General features: G+C 37.4%; 1 protein-coding gene across 1 annotated transcript; it reads right to left on the bottom strand.

Annotated features, from left to right (window-relative positions):
- Positions 1-14194: 14194 nt before the first annotated feature.
- On the bottom strand, positions 14195-15230 carry LOC122474304 (olfactory receptor 13D1-like). The gene has a single exon (XM_043565177.1). It carries the CDS (start codon positions 15228-15230, stop codon positions 14334-14336), a length of 897 nt encoding a protein of 298 aa, XP_043421112.1. The 3' UTR covers positions 14195-14333.
- Between the last annotated feature and the right edge of the window lie 6721 nt (positions 15231-21951).

Genomic DNA, 21951 nt, shown 5'->3' with positions numbered 1-21951 from the left:
TTTTGGTTGGTGCATTTAATCCATTTACATTCAGTGTTATGATAGAAAGATATGGGTTTAGAGTCATTGTGATGTCCGTAGGTTTCATGCTTGTAGCGATGTCTCTGGTACTTTGTCTCACAGGATCCCCCTTAGGATCTCTTGTAGGGCTGGTTTAGTGGTGACAAATTCCTTCAGTTTTTATTTGTTTGGGAAGACCTTTATCTCTCCTTCTATTCTAAATGACAGACTTGCTGGATAAAGGATTCTTGGCTGCATATTTTTTTCTGTTCATCACATTGAAGATCTCCTGCCATTCCTTTCTGGCCTGCCAAGTTTCAGTAGAGAGATCAGTCACGAGTCTTATAGGTCTCCCTTTATATGTTAGAGCACGTTTATCTCTAGCTGCTTTCAGAATTTTCTCTTGATCCTTGTATTTTGCCAGTTTCACTATGATATGTTGTGCAGAAGATCGATTCAAGTGACGTCTGAAGGGAGTTCTCTGTGCCTCTTGGATTTCAATGCCTTTTTCCTTCCCCAGATCAGGGAAGTTCTCAGCTATGATTTCTTCAACTACACCTTCAGCACCTTTCCCTCTCTCTTCCTCCTCTGGAATACCAATTATGCGTAGATTATTTCTCTTTAGTGCATCACTTAGTTCTCTAATTTTCCCCTCATACTCCTGGATTTTTTTTATCTCTCTTTTTCTCAGCTTCTTCTTTTTCCATAATTTTATCTTCTACTTCACCTATTCTCCTCTGCCTCTTCAATCCGAGCCGTGGTTGTCTCCGTTTTATTTTGCAGCTCATTAATAGCATTTGTTAGCTCCTCCTGGCTGTTCCTTAGTCCCTTGATCTCTGTAGCAGTAGATTCTCTGCTGTCCTTTATACTGTTTTCAAGCCCAGCGATTAATTTTATGACTATTATTCTAAATTCACTTTCTGTTATATTGTTTAATCGTTTTTGATCAGTTTGTTAGCTGTTGTTATTACCTGGACGTTTTTCTGAGGGGAATTCTCCCGTTTTGTCATTTTGGATAGTCCCTGGAGTGGTGCAGGACTGTGGGGCACTTCCACTGTGCTGTCTTGAGTAACTTGTGTTGGTGGGTGGGGCCACAGTCAGGCCTGGTGTCTGCCCCCATCCCACCGCTGGGACCACAGTCAGACTGTGTGTATCTTCTCTTTCCCTCTCCTAGGAGCAGGATTCACTCTGGGGTGGCATGGCCCGTCTGGGCTACTTGCACACTGCCAGGCTTGTGGTGCAGGGCATCTGGTGTATTAGCTGGGGTGGATCAGCAAGGTGCACAGGGGTGGGAGGGGCAGGCTCAGCTTGCTTTTCCTTCGGAGATCTGCTTCAGGAGGGGCCCTGCAGCACCGGGAGGGAGTCAGACCTGCAGGAGGGATGGATCTGCAGAAGTACAGCTTTGGGTGTTTGCACAGTGCAAGCAAGTTCCTTGGCAGCAACTGGTTCCCTTTGGGATTTTGGTTGGGGCATGGGCGAGGGAGATGGCACTGGCGAGCGCCTTTGTTCCCCGCCAAGCTGCGCTCTGTCTTCCGGGGCTCAACAACTCTCCCTCCCATCATCCTCCAGCCCTCCCCTTCTCCAAGCAGAGCTGTTAGCTTATAACCTTCCAGATTTTAAGTCCCGCTTGCTGTCAGAACACACTCCGTCTGGCCCCTCTGCTTTTGCCAGCCATACTCGGGGGCTCTGCTTTGCCGGTGGGCCGCCTCTCCACCCCAGCCCCTCCCACCAGTCCGTGGAGCGCACACCACCTCACCGCCCTTCCTACCCTCTTCCGTGGGCCTCTCATCTGCGCTTGGCTCCAGAGACTCCGTTCTGCTAGTCTTCTGGTGGTTTTCTGGGTTATTTAGGCAGGTGTAGGTGGAATCTAGTGATCAGCAGGATGTGGTGAGCCCAGCGTCCTCCTACGCCACCATCATCCTTAACTCTTCCTTAATTGTTTGGTAGAATTCCCCTGGAAAGCCATCTGGCCCTGGACTCTTGTTTTTTGGCAGCTTTTTGATTACTAATTCGATTTCCTTACTGGTTATGGGTCTGCTCAAATTTTCTATTTCTTCCTGTTTCAGTTTTGGTAGTGTATATGTTTGTAGGAATTTGTCCATTTCTTCCAGATTGCCCATTTTATTGGCATATTATTGCTCAAAATATTCTCTTATTATTGTTTTTATTTCTGTTGTGTTGGTTGTGATTTCTCCTCTTTCATTCTTGATTTTACTTATTTGGGTCCTTTCCTTTTTCTTCTTGATCAAACTGGCTAGTGGCTTCTATTTTGTTAATTCTTTCAAAGAAACACCTTCTAGTTTTATTGATCTGTTCTACTGTTTTTTGTTGTTGTTGTTGTTTCGATAGCATTAATTTCTGCTCTAATCTTTATTATTTCCTGTCTTCTGCTGGTTTTGGGTTTTATTTGCTGTTCTTTTTCCAGCTCCTTAAGGCGTAAGGTTAGGTTGTGTGTCTGAGATCCTTCTTCCTTCTTTAGGAAGGCCTGGATTGCTATATACTTTCCTCTTATGACTGCTTTTGCTGCATCCCAGAGGTTTTGGGTTGTGGTGTTATCATTTTCATTGACTTCCGTATACTTTTCAATTTCCTCTTTAACTTCTTCATTAGCCCATTCATTCTTTAGTAGGATGTTCTTCAGTCTTCAAGTATTTGTTACCTTTCCAAATTTTTTCTTGCGGTTGATTTCGAGTTTCATAGCGTTGTGGTCTGAAAATATGCACGGTATGATCTCAATCCTTTTGTACTCACTTAGGCCTGCTTTGTGTCTGAGTATATGGTCTATTCTGGAGAATGTTCCATGTACACTGGAGAAGAATATATATTCTGCTCTTTTAGGGTGAAATGTTCTGAGTATATCTGTTAAGTCCATCTGGTCCAGTGTGTCATTCAAAGCCATTGTTTCCTTGTTGATTTTTTGATTAGATCATCTGTCCATTGCCGTGAGTGGGGTGTTGAAGTCTCCTACTATTATGGTATTACTATTGACGAGTTTCTTTATGTCTGTGATTAATTGATGTATATATTTGGGTGCTTCCACATTTGGCTCCTAAATATTTACAATTGTTAGGTCTTCTTGGTCTATAGACCCCTTGATTATGATGTAATGCCCTTCTGCATCTCTTGATATGGTCTTTATTTTAAAGTCTAGATTGTCTGATATAAGTATGGGTATTCCGGCTTTCTTTTGTTGACCATTAGCATGATAGATGGTTCTCTATCCCCTTATTTTCAACCTGTAGGTGTCTTTAGGTCTAAAGTGGGTCTCTTGTAAACAGCATATACATGGGTCTTGTTTTCTTATCCATTATGTTACCCTATGTCTTTTGATTGGCGCATTGAGTCCATTGACATTTAGAGTGAGTACTGAAAGATACGCATTTATTGCCATTATGATGCTTGTAGAGTTGGAGTTTCTGGTGGTGTTCTCTGGTCCTTTCTAATCTTTTGTTGCTTTTGGTATATATATATTTTTATCTTTTCTCCCCTCAGAAGTTGCCCTTAAAATTTCTTGCAGGGCTGGTTTAGTGGTCACAAACTCCTTAATTCTTGTTTGTCTGGGAAAGTTTTTAATCTCTCCTTCTATTTTGAATGACAGCCTTGCTGGATAAAGAATTCTTGGCTATATATTTTTCTGATTCAGCACACTGAATATATCCTGCCACTCCTTTCTGGCCTGCCAAGTTTCTGTGGATAGGTCTGCTGCAAACCTGATCTGTCTTCTCTTGTAGGTTAGGGACTTTTTTTCCCTTGCTGCTTTCATGATTCTTTCCTTGCTTGAGTATTATGTGAATTTGACTATAATATGCCCTGTTGATGGCTGGTTTTTGTTGAACCTAATGGGGGTCCTCTGTGCTTCATGGATTTTGATGTCTGTATCTTTCCCCAGGTTAGCAAAGTTTTCCGCTATGATTAGCTCACGTATCCTTCTACCCCTATTTCTCTCTCTTCCTCTTCTGGGACCCCTATGATTCTGATGTTGTTCCTTTTTAGTGAGTCACTGATTTCCCTAATTCTTAAGTTGTGCTCTTTTGCCTTAATCCCCCTCTTTTTTTCTGCTTCATTTTTCTCCATAAGTTTGTCCTCCATATTGCTGATTCGCTGCTCTGCCTCATCTATTCTTGCCACTATGGCAACCATTCAAGATTGCAGCTCACTTTTAGCATTTTTTATTTCATCCTGACTAGCTTTTAGTTCTTTTTTCTCCACAGAAAGTGTTTCTAATCTATTTTCGACTCCAGCTAGTATCCTTATTATCGTGATTATAATTCTGGTTCAGACATCTTGCTTGTGTCTGTGTTGGTTAAATCCTTGGTTGTCGTTTCTTCATGCTCTTTCTTTTGGGGTGAATTCCTTCGTTTTGTCATTTTGAAGGGAGAAAAGGAATTAATGAGGTAGAAAAATTGAAATTAAAAAAATTAAAATAAAAAAATATTAAAATTAAAATTTAAACACACACACACACACACACACACACAAATTGAATAGATGATGCTAGATCCTAGGTGTGTTTTGGTCTGGGTGTAGAAAGTGGTTTGACAGATTAGAGAAACAAAAAATAAAGGTGGGAAGAGAAAAAAAGGAAATCATTTGAGATTGAAAAAATGAATACACTAAAGTAGACTAAAATACACAAAATAGAGAATATAGTAGAAAAAAATTATAGAAAAATATTTTTAATAATAATTAAAAAGGAAATATGAATTTCCTTTATGTATTTAAGAAAAAAGACAGAAAATGAGAAAAATGATAGAAAAAGAAAAAAGAAAAGAAAAGACAAAAAAAAGAAATGGTTTAAAAATTTGAAAAAGTGAATACACTATAGTTGACAAATAAAATGATGGGAGTAAGATAGAATTTGAAAAAAATTACATAAAAGTAAAAAATATAGTAATAAAAATAAAATAAAAATATTTTTTAAAAGAAATTGAAAGTAAGAATGAGGTTTTTCTTTCTGCATTCAAGAAAAAGAAAAGAAATGAAAAAGAGAAAAAGGAAAACCATAAAAATGGAAATTGTTTGAAAATTTGAAAAGGTTTGTACACTGAAGTAGACAAATAAAATGATGGAAGTAAACTAGAATTTGAAAAATTACACAAAAGTAAAAAATATAGTAGTAAAAATTAAAGAAAAATATTTTTAATAAAAATTGAAAATAAAAATGAGGTTTTTCTCTTTCTGTATTCAAGAAAAAGAAAAGAATTGTAAAAGAGAAAAAGGAAAAAGAGAGAGAAAAAAAATGAATAGATGAACCTGCCAACATATTGAAGTAGGACTGAAATTGCTTTGTTTTCCCCTAGAGGTCAGTCCATGTAGCTCTTTATAGTCCTTAAATTAAGCCGGTGGTGAGGTTTGTGTTTGAAGAGCGAAGTTGACCCAGTTGGGCAGGGCTCAGTGTAACAGCTTCTCTCTCCACTAGATGGTGCTGCTAGCCTACTGGGGTGGATTGTTGAGGTGCTTGTCGGTGAGCATGCGCATGCAAGGGAACTGTGAAAAATGGCACCATCCAGCCACCCAGTCTATTCTCCTGGATCAGCAATTGTGCACCGGTCCTCTGTCTTCAGCTCTCGTCCACTCCCTGCTTTTCCACTCTCTGTGACCAGGCCCTAGGCAGTACCTCTCTCCCAAGTTTTGTCTCAGATGCGGCTGTTTTCCCTGGCCCCCTACTTCCGAAGGATTCTGCTTTGACCTGACCTGCCCCTCTGTGGGAGGGTCTCACTGAGCAATGGCCAAATGAGCAATGGCCGAATGTCGGCTGTACCCAGGAATGCCTGCTGGACCCTGCTGTTGCCAGTGCCCCAAGACTGCAGCCAGGTGCCAGCCCTCCCCCAAAAAAGATCGCAAGACAGTGTAGCCTCAGCATTTCAGAGACCTTGGAAAATCATAACACACATCTGGCACCAGGCTTCACCCTCAACAACCTTGCCCCAGCACCAGCGAATATGGCTGACTTCTGGGGTCTGCTGGGACCAGGTGGCTTCAATATTCTCTACCAAATGTCCTTCCAGCAGTGGAACCGCTTTTCCCCATGTGGACTGAGAACCTCCCAGACCCCACTCTGTTCCTGGGGATTATCCTTGCCCACCGGAGCACTGCCAGGTATCGAGCTGCAGAACTGCAGCCTTTGCACTCCCCTTGTTTACAGTCTTAATGGAATTTATCTCTCCTTTATCCTTTCTCCCTTTTTAGTATAGTCCCTGAGGCTGTTTCCAATTTTCCACTTTCTCTCCAGCTGCTTTTGGGGAGGGGTGCTTTTCCCATATTCTCCCCCCTCCCCAGTCTCCATCCTTTCTCCGCCCGCAAAAGGGGTTCCCTACCTTTTGGGGCTTCTTGCTCCCCAAGTTCAGTTCTTCGTGTCATGTACCTGCTGAATTCTGTGGTTCAGGTTGTGCAGGTTGTTGTGTTAATCTTCCAATCAGTTTTCTAGGTGTGTGGGATAGTTTAGTGTTGCTCTGGCTGTATTTCATCGATGTGAGACATACAAAAAGCTTCCATGCTGTTCCGACATCTTGGCTCCTCCCACATCTCCTTTATCCATTCATCAATTGATGGACATTTTGGCTCATTCCATAATTTGGCTATTGTTGAAAGCGCTGCTATAAACACTGGAGTACATGTGCTCCTATGAATCAACATTTCTGTATCCTTTGGATAAATTCCTAGTAATTCTATTGCTGGGTCATAGGGTAAACCTGTTTTTAATTTTTTGAGGAACCTCCACACTGTTCTCCAGAGTAGCTGCACCAGTTTGCATTCCCACCAACAGTGTAACAGTTTCTCCATATCCTTGCCAACATCTGTTGTTCCCTGAGTTGTTTATTTTAGCCACTCTGACTGATGTGAGGTGGTATCTCAGTGTGGTTTTGATTTGTCTTTCCCTGATGATGAGTAATGTTGAGCATCTTTTCATGTGCCTGTTGGCCATCTGGATATCTTCCTTGGAAAAGTGTCTATTCATATCTTCTGCCCATTTCTTCACTGGATTATTTGTGTTTCAGGTGTTGAGTTTGATAAGTTCTTTATAGATTTTGAACCCTAACCCTTTATTGGATATGTCATTTGCAAATATCTTTTCCAATTCTGTCAGTTGCCTTATTCATTTTTTGATTGTTTCCTTTGACATGCAGAAGCTTTTTATCTTGATGAAGTTCCAGTAGTTCATTTTTGCTTTTATTTCCCTTGCCTTTGGAGACATGTCGAGTAAGAAGTTGCCACGGCTGAAGTCAAAGAGGTTGTTGCCTGTTTTCTCCTCTAGGGTTTTGATGGTTTCCTGTCTCACTTTTAGGTCTTTCATCCATTTTGTTTTTATTTTTGTGTATGGTGTAAGAAAGTGGTCTAGTTTCCTTCTTCTACATGTTACTGTCCAGTTCTCCCAGACCCATTTGCTAAAGAGACTATCTTTTTTCCATTGGACACTCTTTCCTGCTTTGTAAAAGTTTAGTTGGCCATACCTATTCTTCTCAAGCTGTTCCAAAAAATATAAACAGAAGGAAAACTTCCAGACTCATTCTATAAAGCCAGAATTACCTTGATTACCAAGCCAGACAGAGACCGCAGTAAAAGGAGAATTACAGGCCAATATCCCTGATGAACATGGATGCAGAAATTCTCAATAAGATACTAGCAAATCGAATTCAACAGTATATTAAGATAATTTTCACCATGATCAAGTGGGATTCATTGCTGGGCTGCGAGGCTGGCTCAGTACTTGCAAATTAATCAGTGTGATACATCACATTAAAAGAAGAAAGGATAAGAACCATGTGCAGAAAAAGTATTTGACAAAATACATATCCTTTCTTAATAAAAACCCTCAAGAAAGTTGGGATAGAAGGAACATACCTTAGCATCATATAAGATATATATGAAAAGCCCATAGCTAAAATCATCCTCAGTGGTGAAAAACTAAGAGCTTTTCCCCTGAGATTAGGAACATAACAGGGATGCCCACTCTCACCACTGTTGTTTAACATGGTGTTGGATGTCATAGCCTCAGCAATCAGATAATAAAATGAAATAAAAGGCATCCAAATTGGCAAAGAAGAAGCCAAACTTTCACTTTTCACAGATGACATGATATTCTATGTGGAAAACTCTAAAGACTACACCAAAAAAGCTGTGAGAACTGATACATGAATTCAGCAAAGTTGCAGGATGTAAAATCAATGCACAGAAATTGTTTACATTTCTATACACCAAAAATAAAGCAACAGAAAGAGAAATCAAGACATTGATCCCATTTACAATTGCACCAAGAACCATAAAATATCTAGGAATAAACCTAACCAAAGTTGTAAAATATCTGTATGCTGAAAAGTATAGAAAATTTCTGAAGGAAATTGACAGAAAGAAATGGAAAAACATTCCATGCTCATGGATTGGAAGAACAAATATTGTTAAAATGTTGATATTAACAAAGCAATCTACACATTCAATGTAATCCCCATCAAAACTGCACTGGCGGGGTGCCTGGGTGGCGCAGTCGGTTGAGCGTCCGACTTCAGCCAGGTCACGATCTCGCGGTCCGGGAGTTCGAGCCCCGCGTCAGGCTCTGGGCTGATGGCTCAGAGCCTGGAGCCTGTTTCCGATTCTGTGTCTCCCTCTCTCTCTGCCCCTCCCCCGTTCATGCTCTGTCTCTCTGTCCCAAAAATAAATAAACGTTGAAAAAAAAATTAAAAAAAATTAAAAAAAAAAAACTGCACTGGCATTCTCAGAGCTAGAACAAACAATCCTAAAATTTGTATGGAACTACAAAAGACCTGAAATAGCCAAAGTAATGTTGAAAAAGAAAACCAAAGTGGGAGGCATCACAATCCCGGACTTTACTACAAATCTGTAATCATCAAGACATTATGGCATTGGCACAAAAACAGACACAAAGACCAATGGAATAGAATATAGAACCCAGAATTGGACCCACAAATGTGGAATTATATCTTAAATTGTTACCACCTGAGTCCCAGAGAATCATGACTCCATGAACTTACATCCGGACCTTGGAAGACATCAGTTTCAGAGCAAAGCTTAAGTAGTTGCTGTCAGCCAGGGCACAAACAAAGCATAATGCCTGCTTTTTTTTAGTGAAACATCTTGTGTCTTTGGAACATGTTGGTCCTAATAGAACCAACCTTAGAATGGTGACCATATGTCTCATTTGCTCAGAACTAGTCTACTTAACACCAGTTTCCCTGGTATAATTAGTAATAGTTCTCTTTCATTGTCAAGTGTCCTAGCTTGGATGACAAGAAAAACCAAGTAATGCATCATAGGTGGAGAAGAACAAAAAGTTATAAAAATAATACTATATTAGAACCAAAAAGTTTAATACTATATAGCAACCTTGACAGAGGGCAATCAGCATTACATATTTGAATAGACTCCAAGTTAATCAGATTCTTGTAGTAATTACAATATTGTAAATTCATGATTTTAACTGAATTTTAAAATTCAGAAACCAATTTTCACTCTGTCTTACAAAGAAACTAGGGAAATATCCTGGTAGTCCAATCCTCCTAATCTTACTTTCTTTTTTTTTTTTTTTTAATTTTTTTCAACGTTTATTTATTTTTTGGGACAGAGAGAGACAGAGCATGAACTGGGGAGGGGCAGAGAGAGAGGGAGACACAGAATCGGAAACAGGCTCCAGGCTCTGAGCCATCAGCCCAGAGCCTGACGCGGGGCTCGAACTCACAGACCGTGAGATCGTGACCTGGCTGAAGTCGGACACTTAACCGACTGCGCCACCCAGGTGCCCCGTAATCTTACTTTCTAAAACCTTTACATTTTTACCTTTCATATTGAGATGTACAGTCCATCTGGGATTAATTAACAATCTCTCAGCAGATATCATGCCCTACTGTTTACTGTGTCCTAAGTTGTTTTACACAACTTACTTGGAAATTTGTTAATTTGCTTTACACTTATTAGAAATCAGAGAGTAATGTATTTTTTTTTACTTATTCTCTTCTGTTCAGTCTCACTAAAATCATTAGAAATACATTTTAAAGGATTCCTGGGAGCTCATTTACAGCTGGTACTAAGAAAATGGACTTTATATTTGCTATAGTATTTTGGAACTAGAAATATTTTATGTCTCCTACAATCTGCTTGTTTTTTTTACAAGAGGAATCTTAATATTTTAGGAATCTAAAACCTAGTTTTAAATAGTCCTTAGCCATTTTCAAGCACCAATACACTTTTCAAATAAAATTCTCTCATTTTACCTTATTTGTCTCAGCTCCTGAATATGCCACTTATAATAGCACCAGAATTTACAGTCAGTATTAAAAGTAATAATAAATGATATAAATAATGAACACAAATCTGTCACTATTTATGAATGATACTATATGTATATAGAATACTCAAATGTTCTACAAATATTAGAATTAATAAATAAATTTAATGTCAACTATACTTCAATTAAAAATTTAAAAAATTGTTGCAAAAAAGTGAATTTACCAAGATTGTTAATAAATTAACAATTTATATAAATAAATAATTATATATAATTTTTATAATATATATTTATATATTATATATAATTATTATAAATAAATTATTTATTGTTATAAACTTATCATACAAAAATCACTACATACCAATAATAAGAAAGTAAAAAAATACAATTTAAAGCACAGTTTATAATAGAGTTTAAATAGAATTTAAAGCATAATTTATAATTTATCAAAAATATAAAAATATATGAATAAACCTAATATGTGCAAGGCATGTATACAAGAAAAATCAATAAAAAATTATTGAGAGAAATTTTAAAGGCTAAATTAATGTATTAGAAGATTCAGTAATCTAAAGATGTCATTCCTTCATTCTTTTTTTTTAATATATGAAATTTATTGTCAAATTGGTTTCCATACAACACCTAGTGCTCATCCCAACAGGTGCCCTCCTCAATACCCACCACCCACCCTCCCCTCCCTCCCACCCCCCATCAGCCCTCAATTTGCTCTCAGAAGATGTCATTCTTTCCAAATTGAAATGTAGGTTCAAGGCAGTCTCAGAATTTCAGCAGTTATATTGTGAAAATAGATAAGCAGATACTAAAACATACAAATGCCAACACTAGCTAACACACCCATAAAGAAGAAATAATTTAGAAGACCAAAATCAAGCCTTATTATAGAGCTATAGCTAATAAGATAATGTAGCACAGATAAGAATAGACTAGTGGAACAGAACAAGAGGTCCAAAAGACATCCAAACATATATGGTCAGTTTATTCAAAAGTGACGCTGCAGTGCAGTGGAGAAGGAAGCTTTCCAATAAAGTCATGTTGAGTTAAATAGTGTGCACAGGATAAAAAATAAATCTTGACCTTGGCTTATATGATACACAAAAATTAATTCCAGATGGATTGTATATCTCAGTATGAAAGGTAAAAAATGCTAATATTCTAGGAAGTAAGGTAGGGGTTTGGACTTACCAAGATATTTCCCTATGGATAAAAATAGGATAGACAAATCAATAAAATTATGAATCTTTTAAGAGGGATAAAGACCAGGTGAGTCAGTGTTGGATAGGTGATCAAACCAGTCATTGCTACATCAGTCTTATATTGCTACAATGAAACAAAGTAATAAACAATGATAAAATCTCAATGGCACACCGAAATAAACATTTATTAAAGTCTACTTGAGTTCTGACAACCTGAACTGGGACTCCCTTTCATGTTGACATTTTACTTATTACTTCAGGCCCCCAAACACCCTGCGGGCAGAACAAGCAGGGATTCCCTCCTGAACTCTATTGAGTTGTTGAAACCTTTGCTGGATGGCCCTTGAGCAGAGCTACTCTCCTCAACCAGCTCAGTCTGTGGCACTGTACCAGGCAGCTCACCTGTATTATGTATAAATAGATGTTAGGATATCACATAAAAAATAAAACTAAAATTATTACGAGCAATTTCAAGGGGATTTTTTTAAAGGAAATATTTAAAATGACTATTGCTTCTGAAAGAGTGAAATTGTCAGTATACCTTGGGAAGGGTTTATACAATTGATATATTTTTCCCCAGCAATTCCTCATTATAGAATAATTATACACTGATATGATTTTTGCCTTACCCAACCCAAATGACCTCTTCAGTATATTTATCATTCTTTTATCTGCCCTTATATGTCCATACATTTAATATTAGCTGATATTTTACCCAAAGCTGTTGGATATGTTGTTTAGTCAATGAAATAATGCATAAATTCAAGTTCTCTTATCTTTCTGTATTATATCAAGGACTTGGACTATATTTTATTCTTCTTTGAAAATGTTGGGGACCCTGGGTGCCTCCATCAGTTAAGCGTCTGACTTTTGATCTCTGCTTAGGTCATGATATTATGGTTTATGGACTGAGCCACAGGTCAGACTCTGCTGACAGCATAGAGCCTTCTTGGAAATATTTCTCTCCTTTTCTCTGCCCCTCCCCCGCTCCTTCTGTAAGTAAACAAACAAACAAACATTAAAATTTTTTTTTCAACGTTTATTTATTTTTGGGACAGAGAGAGACAGAGCATGAACAGGGAGGGGCAGAGAGAGAGGGAGACACAGAATCGGAAACAGGCTCCAGGCTCTGAGCCATCAGCCCAGAGTCTGACGCGGGGCTCGAACTCATTGACCGCGAGATCGTGACCTGGCTGAAGTCAGAGGCCCAACCGACTGCGCCACCCAGGCGCTCCCAAACAAACATTTTAAAAGAAATGTTAATTCAGTAGTTAAATACTGGCTACTGTTTTATTTTAAAGACATTTTAAAGTAATTTTTATTACATGTTTTATTTATTTATTTTGAGAGAGAGAGAGAAGGAGCAGACAGAGAGAGAGAGAAAGAGAGAGAGAGAGAGAGAGAGAGAGAGAGAGAATCTCTGTATACACCATCAGCACAGAACCGAATGTGGGGCTTGACTCAAGAACCACGAGATCTTGGCCTGAGCCGAAACCAACAGTTGCATGCTTAAATGACTGAGCCACTCAGGCACCCCGTGCCTACTGTTTTAAATATATTTGACATTCAACTTTATACAGAGAACAGTGAGTTCTGACATGGGGGGATTTCAGAATTTAACAAATGTTTATAGTATAAATGGAAAATAGCCATAACAGAGATAAAACTCAGGGCAGCATAGAGAAGGGAATAACTAGCCCAGTAAACTTTGGAAGGGTTTGTAGAAGATCTAACACTTGAATTGTGTTTAATGAGATTTCTGGGCTGTTACCATAGAAAGAGAAATGTGATGATGGGGATGAAGTAGCTGTTGTCTTTAGGTGTGAAAGAACATGATATAATTGGAGAGGTAATAGTGAATGTAGCACAGCATGTGCAAACATGGGAGAAAAAGGAGGGAAAGAAGAAGGGGAAATATGTACCTGAAATATTAGATTAGACTCAGGTCAAATCCTTGGGTAAAACAAAAATCAGTAACAAACAAACAGACAAACAAACAGGAAAACTCAAGTAGTTCTCTTGAAAGGGAACTGAAAAATACATGTTTTATTTGTTCAGTAGACATACATACAGATGGCCCATACATTAAAATGGTTTGACTTAGGATATGTCGACTTTACAATGATGTGAAAATTATATGCATTCAGTAGAAACCTTACTTTAAAATTTGAATTGTGATCTTTTTGTGGGCTAGTAACATGTGGTATACTACTCTTTCGTTGCGCTAGGAAATGGCAGTGGCCCCAGCTTCCAGTCTGAGACACATGATCATGAGAGTAAAGAGCTGATAACACTCAAACCATCCCGTACCCAAACAACCATTCTGTTTTTCAGTTTCAGTACAGTACTCAATAAGTTATATGAAATATTCAATACTCAATTGTCAATAGGCTTTGTATGAGATGTTTTTGACCAATTATAGGCTAATGTAAGTGTTATGAGCATTTTCAAGTTAGGCTAGGCTAAGCTCTGATGTTCAGTAGATTAGGTGTATTAAAGGCTTTATTGGCTTGTGATATTCTCAACTTTCAATGGGTTTATTAGGATATAACACCATCAATTAAAGATTATCTGTACTAGATTTTCTTGGAAAAGCTTAATCTCATTTTTTTCTTATTTCTCAAAGTTTACGCTCACTTCTTATACTGGTTGTCTTTATATTTTGTAACAACATTTTCATGAAAGGTAAAGTTATATTATTGTCTTGAAATTGCTTTCCAACTCCTAAATTCTGTAATTCTACCTACAATCTTTATTTCTTTTGTTTTGTTTATATGAAAAACTTTTTCCTCAAATCTATGAGTTTATTTTGTGCATGAACTCAAAGATGTAAGTTTTTCATCCTTTCCTCCAGAGCCACTGTCTACTCATCATTTTTCTCACAGCTCCAACACCTCTGTGTTCCTCAGGCTATAGATGATAGGCATATCATTGGCATGGGAGTGACTACTCCATAGAGCAATCAGTTTGTCAACAGCAGAGTCTTTGGACTTTGGCTTCATGTATATGAAGAGGATTGTCCCATAAAACAAGGTCACTGCTGTTAAGTGGGCTGAACAGGTACAGAAGGCCTTTTTTCTTCCTTCTGCTGAATTGATTCTTAGTACAGTAGAAAGGATGAAAATGTAGGAGATACAAATTAACAATAATGGAGAAAACAAAAATATTACATTGCCCAACATTATAGCAATCTCATTCAGGGAAATATCTGCGCAAGCCAGTTTGACAAAGGCCAATATTTCACAAACAAAGTGGTTAATGACATTTTTTCCACAGAAGGGCAACTGTATTGCAAGTATAGTTTCTGTCAGTGAATTGAGAAAGCCCAGTCCCCAGGAGAGGGCTGCCATCTGAATGCAAAGTGCCTTGCTCATGATGATGGGGTATCTCAGAGGGTTACAGATGGCCACGTAACGGTCATATGCCATCACTGCTAGAAACACGCACTCGGTGGACCCCATAGTGTAGGAGACAGACATCTGAACAACACACCTAGTGAAGGAGATGGTTTTCTTCTGTGATAGGAAGTGAATTAACATTAAGGGGATAAAGGAGGACGTGTAACAAATATTTAGGAAGGAAAGATTACCAAGGAAGAAGTACATGGGCGTATGGAGGCGGGAATCTAGGAGAATTAGTATGATCAAGGTGCTGTTCCCTAGCAGGATCACCAGGTACATCATCAAGCACATGATGAAAAGGAGTTTTTCCACTTTGGGGTACTCAGAAAGTCCCTGCAGCATGAACTCAATCTCTGTCCAGTTCATCCTGTCCATTTTACTTTTTTATACCTGGAGTAATCCAGAAGAGAAAACTTCATGTGAGCATAATGCGTCATTGCATATTACCATGTGCAGATATCACTGGAGGAGGGGCACCAAGTGTGTGCCCACAATAGCTGAAATGGTGCTAAGAACTCTGAGGTTAGCTGTTTGAATTTCTCTTCTGGCTCTTAAGGGAAGGGATTGAAGATGTGTAAAAATTACATTGATAGCTTATTAAAAATTATAGGCTTTTGTATTCCATTTGCTGGGATTATGATACATAGTTCTGAGGCAGGAAAGAACTATTTGCATCTAACAAACATCTGTTACTTCCTGTCCTTTGGATCCACAGACCCCACTTTGAATATCATCATTTTGGAGACAGTGTGCTTAACCTGTTCAAAATAACTATGTACTTGATTTTATTTCATAGCAGTCATTAACAATAACATTGGTTTAGAGTCTTGTAATTTACAAATACACTCACACATATTGCTCATTTTATCATCACTATAATAATGTGAGGAAAGTGAAATTCATAGAGGTAAAATGTATATAAAACACAGTTTGAGCCACTATTCCAGTCTGCATTTTCTGGCTTTATATCACCCACCCCTTTTATTTTTATTTTTTTAATGTTTATTTATTTTTGAGAGACACAAAGCACTAGCGGAGAAGTACTCTCAGAGAGGAGACAGAGGATCCAAAGTGGGCTTTATGGTAACAGGAAAGAGCCAGACTGGGGGCTCAAACACACAAGCTGTGAGATCATGACCTGAGCCGAACTCAGAAGCTTAACCAACTCAGCCATCCAGGTGCCCCTTACCTACCCTTTCTGAACAGCATGCTATTGCCCTCTCCAAATTATGTGAATTTCCTAAGGAGTGAGAATCAGCCATCTTTTTATTTATTTATTTTTTAATTTTTGTTAACGTTTATTTATTTTTGAGACAGAGAGAGACAGAGCATGAATGGGGGAGGGTCAGAGACAGAGGGAGACACAGAATCTGAAACAGGCTCCAGGCTCTGAGCTGTCAGCACAGAGCCCGACGCGGGGCTCAAACGCACGGATAGCGAGATCATGACCTGAGCCGAAGTCGGACGCTCAACCGATTGAGCCACCCAGGCGCCCCTCAGGCATCTTTTTAAATATGTTCTCCAGATTATCCTAATATTCAGTATGGTAGAAAACCACCTGTCTAGTGGAGTGCCTCCAAATTTTAGTATACAGACAAATCACATGGGACAGTCTCTTAAAGGATTCTAAATCAGTGGGTCTGAATTGGATTCTAAGATCTGAATTTATTAACATGTTCCTAGATGCTGCTGCCGCTGCTCTCTGCAGAACTCACATGAATAGCAAGCCTTTTAGACCATTTCTCTCCAATGCTATTGCAGAGTGCCACTAATGCCTCTGTTGTATGTTGGATTGTAATTAAATAGTAGACAATGCAGGGGCGCCTGGGTGGCGCAGTCGGTTAAGCGTCCGACTTCGGCCAGGTCACGATCTCGCGGTCCGGGAGTTCGAGCCCTGCGTCAGGCTCTGGGCTGATGGCTCAGAGCCTGGAGCCTGTTTCTGATTCTGTGTCTCCCTCTCTCTCTGCCCCTCCCCCGTTCATGCTCTGTCTCTCTCTGTCCCAAAAATAAATAAACGTTGAAAAAAAATTAAAAAAAAATAGTAGACAATGCAAAACTGACCATTCTGTGAGTCTTGGAGTTGAGGCTTCTGTGTGAGTGTTTTGAAATTAGTTTTATGTTTTTTAGATTTTCTATATACAAGTAACCAAATTGTGAGTAGAAGTTCCTACTTTTGTTTTGTTTTGTTTTGTTTCTGTCCATGTTAAAGTACTTTCTCTTCCATTTGTTGAATTTGCAATTAGGGTCAATATTTTCCAAAATATGAATTTGAGATCAGCTCAACCATCTTAGTTGTGCATCATAGAGCATGGAGCAAATAACTTTAATTTGAAAAAAATTTAAAGAGTAGATATTAGTAGCTGACTTTTTTATAGTAATTAAATCAAAGAACATAATTTTGACAACACCTTTCATTCTCAAGGTATTCTACCTAACTTAAAAACATCCCTAGAGGAAAAGAAAAGACTGACCCAATGGATGAGTTTCTAGTTAGGTTTTTTTTTTAATTTTTATTTATTTATTTTGAGTTGATGGGCGGGGCAGGAGGGGGATAAGTGAGGTAGGGGCAGAGAGACGGAGAGAGAGAGAATCCCAAGCACCCTCTACACTATTAGCACAGAGCCTGACATGGGGCTCCATCGATGAATCATGAGATAATGACCTGAGCCAAAATCAAAAGTCTGAGTCTCAACTGACTGAGCCACCCAGGTGCCCCTTTAGTTAGTGTTTTTAAACAAGGCTGTGTGGGGTGCCTTAGTGTCTCTTAAGTTAAGTGCCCTCTCTTGGTTTCAGCTCTGGTCATGATCTCACAGTTCGTGACATCGAGCCCTGTGTCAGGCTCTGTGCTGACAGCGAAGAGCCTGTTTGGGATCCTGTCTCTCCTCTCCTCTGCCCCTTCCCCCACACTTTCTCTCTGTCAAAATAAATAAACATTTAAAAATTAAACAAGAACCTGTTTCTGATATAGGCTCTGCCATTTCTGCGATAATCATTTGCCAACAGGCTATGCTGCTTTCTATAGCAACTTCAGTTTACAATAGTGAAACATATTAGCATAACACAGTGTTTATATGTCTATTGGCTATGGAAAAGAGGTTCTCATCCAATTCAAGCTGTACCATACTTTTCAGGCATACATTACAAAGAGGGTGAGAAGGGTTGGGTCAGGAAGGATATATTTCTATTTAGTATTACAATTGGAATGTGATTGACTGTAGATACATAGTATCAACCTACTCTGAATCTGAAAATAAAATTCTGATAGAGGAACATCATTTGTCTAGGGTCTGTTGTTTCAGGAAAGATGTGAATCAGATCAAATACCCTCTCTTTTCTTTTCTAGGAACATCTCCTAAAAGTTGATTCCATTTGGAAATTACTTGTATCAAATAATGATGGTGTGCATCTGGTATCCTGACAGTTCAGAGATAGGCGCTGTAAAAAATTTTTCACTTGCAAACATTTATAAGACAAACCACCAATCTGATTTAATGCTTTCAAATGGGAGTGGTGGGAAGGATAATGGACAGCATAGAGGAAATTACTTTCATTATTCTTGTAATGCTAGTGTAACTTTTAGAAAGCAATCAATAAACACTTGTTTAATAGCATTGTGACAAACCTTTTCTTCATTTTAGCTTACTTCACAAAAATGGATTCCTGGGAATAAGTGAATGAAAAATTTTAAGATTCTTGATAATTTCTAATAAATCACTCTCCATGCAAAATGCATATTAGATAATTCCATTTTTACTAAATCTTTGCTTTTTGGATACTATCTTTTGAGACAGTTTTTCATTCTTAACTTATGCTAAGGGAATTGTTAAATAATTATCGTATACTAATTTGATGCACTTATATGCACTTATCAATTTAACATTTGTGACAAATTGGTATTAAAATAAAATTAATGTTTAAATTATATTAAAATGATTAAGTGAAACAGAAAGAAAACAACGGCTTTTTTATTTTCAAAACTAAAACCTAAACCAAGATAGCGTAGACAGAATAGAAAGACTAGAAAGAACTACCCAAAACATTAATGGTTACCTTAGAGTTCTTTCTTCCACTTTTCTGAATTACTCAAATTTTTAAAATAGATATACATAAAGAAAGCATATTATTAAATAAGAGAAAAACACTAAAGCAGGTGTCCAGTTATTTTAGAAAACTAACTCAGAATAAAGAATGTTAAAATAATTTAGGTAGTACAGGTATTAAATGTCTAGAAACTACACATTGAAGCTGAGCTGTACTGATGTGTCCTATCCGGTTATTGGTAGGAACCCACTGTTTCTCGTGAACAGAAAGCATTTATAATCCCTACTCTCAAAAGCTTCCAAATAACAGTGGTTTTTGTTTGTTTGTTTTTAGGAGGTACACCAAGATAAGGGACTTGAGTTCTTGACTTAATCATGTGTTATCAAAGGAGATTACAGGCTACTGATGCCTAGCACAGAATTATTGTTTAGAAGATGACATTCCTATTTGAAAAGGATCTGAACTGGCCTGGATCCTAGCCAACATCTAATCCCCCTCTCCCAACTCCTGGTGTTTTATAAAAATTAACCACTCTGTGGTTCAATGCCCTGGGACTACATCTGGACACTGTATTAGTGTTGTAATAGACCTAAGGAAAGTCTGTGACTTTTTATCCAAGCCAGAAGTTAAGCTCTCTAACTTTCTAGAAGGAGAATTTCTAACTTTCTATAATCTTTTATTTTGTTTTATTGACTTAGCTACTTGAAGATCTAATAGTTCAAGTACTAAGATTTTTCAATGAAAAACACTATCTGTACTGTAAATTCTCACTAGAGGAACTAATCCTATAATCTTCTACAGCTCTTCTAAATATATCAATTTAGAGAGTTGATACTGTACAAAAATGAATGGGCCTGCTAACTCTCAATTTATAGATTTTATAAATGCTAATCTTCAACTAATATGCCACAAGGAAAGATGTATTACTTTTGCTTACAAAGAGAAAAGAAATTGACATGTGATGTCCTAGTATGAGACACTTCATACATTTTTTATCATTTAATCTTCCAAATAACCCACACGTTATTATGAATTTTACCAATGAGGAAATTGCTTTGAAATTTCAAAGTTAAGTTCAATGATTACTATCTTTTTTTAGAAGTTTTTATCTAAAGGGCGTCTGCATTGTTCAGTTGGTTGAGCATCTGACTTCAGCTCAGGTCATGATCTTGCAGTCTGTGAGTTCAAGCCCTCTGTGCTGACAGCTCAGATCCTGGAGACTACTTGGGATCCTTTGTCTCCTTCTCTCTCTGCCCCTCCCCTGTTTGTGCTCTCTCTTTCTCTCAAAAATAAATAAGCATTTAAAAAAATAAAGTTTTTATTTAAATTCTGGTTAACAGTGTAATATTAGTGTCGGGTGTATAATTTAGTGATTCAATACTTCCATACAACACCTGGTTTTCAATATCATATAGTTGATAAATACCAGAACTATGATTTAAAGCTTCATCTTTATGGTAGCCCGTTTTTAGCACTATACTACATTTACTTATTGATAAAATTTCTTCTTATAAAACCACTATTTAATATGATGCGCTTGACTTTCAAACATCCAACTGATAAAAATACACATAAAAATATATTGGCATCTTTGGAAAACATTCAAGGCTATTTATTGTCTTCCACTTATGAAGACACTAACCACAAAAATGAATTAAAATGAAAAATAAACAGCCAAAAATTCCTTTCTACTTGTCTGGTGTGGACAATTAAGGTCTAGGGTGGTAGAATTTATTTGTTACATAAATGGGGAAAAATTAATATTCTTCTGTCTTGGAACCCTACAAGTTCAAATTAACACTTATAATTACTGCAACACCCTGTTACATATGTTTTGTTTCTAATCCTGTTTTTACCATAAACACCTTTAATTACAAGTTTCCTCAAACCCTATTGAGAATCGTTTATGTGTGATTAATATACAAATTATTATGTGCTCTTTCTCCAGATAATTTTTACTTAAGATTTTAGTGAACTATATACTTGAATACAGTAGGTTTTCACCCATTATTTATAAGGGTCTGTTACATTACAAGAAACTTTTTCTTCTTCACTAGTTGTATCTATGTGCTATTTTGGGATTTTTAAAGAAATTTAAATAATATCCTGCTCTTGAAGATGATGCCTGAATTAACTTTTTTCTGTTATGTATATATACATATTTTCAAAGTCTCACCAGCAATGATCACCTCAACAACAAAAAAAATCCTTATATTTATTGATACCATGTTTTCATTTGGAAATAATTTTAGCAGAACTTTTTATTTTACCTCCCAACTGTGTTTTAAAGTCATCTCACCATTCCATTCTATTAAGTAATAGAAAACATTTCCAGGAATTTGAATTCCATTTGCATTTTTCAGATGAGACCAGAAGATTCTCACTTTGAAAGTTGGTTGTTCTCCTTCCTAAAAAGAAATGTGAGAAAGAATGCTACAATCAAACAATTCATCTGTACATGAATTTTAATAAGAACATATCAAGGAAAGGAAACATATTAAAAATAAGGATCCATGATGCAACTCTGGTTTCCCAGTATTTGTCCTAAAGTTGATGCTTACTCGATAGATTCAGCTTCTCTTGGAAGTCAGTTTAGCACTTATTTTTATAAACTATTTAATCCCTAAGGTTGTGAATCAGTATCTTAGGATTCTCTAGAGATGAAGGTCCCAGACTTCTGCACATTCTAAAGACCCAATTATCTTCACTTAAAAAAACTTTCCCAACCATACATTTCTTGGAATATTCATTGAATATGGCTGTATTTGATGGCTTCTACAGAAGCTGAGGTTGGAATCAGAATATGTCCAAAATATCTCAGAAGAGTTCACCTTTACCCAAGAATTTTTTTTCATTTTATTCCACAAATAATACGAGGTCAATCTTAATAGACTCCTATATAGTCATTCCACCTCTTTAAACTTTTTTTATTTTCATATTTTTGTTAGTTCTAGACCTTGCACTATACATTTTTTCTTTATACCAGTATAATCATAGTATACATTTTAGTTTTTGCCACTTTATAGCAATATTTTTGTGATTTTTCATAGTCTCT

This window comes from Prionailurus bengalensis, chromosome D4 (assembly GCF_016509475.1).
Source record: "Prionailurus bengalensis isolate Pbe53 chromosome D4, Fcat_Pben_1.1_paternal_pri, whole genome shotgun sequence".
NCBI classification, from domain to species: Eukaryota; Metazoa; Chordata; class Mammalia; order Carnivora; family Felidae; genus Prionailurus; species Prionailurus bengalensis.
Note: the sequence above shows the minus strand (reverse complement) of the source record. Positions and strands in the feature narration are given on the sequence as shown.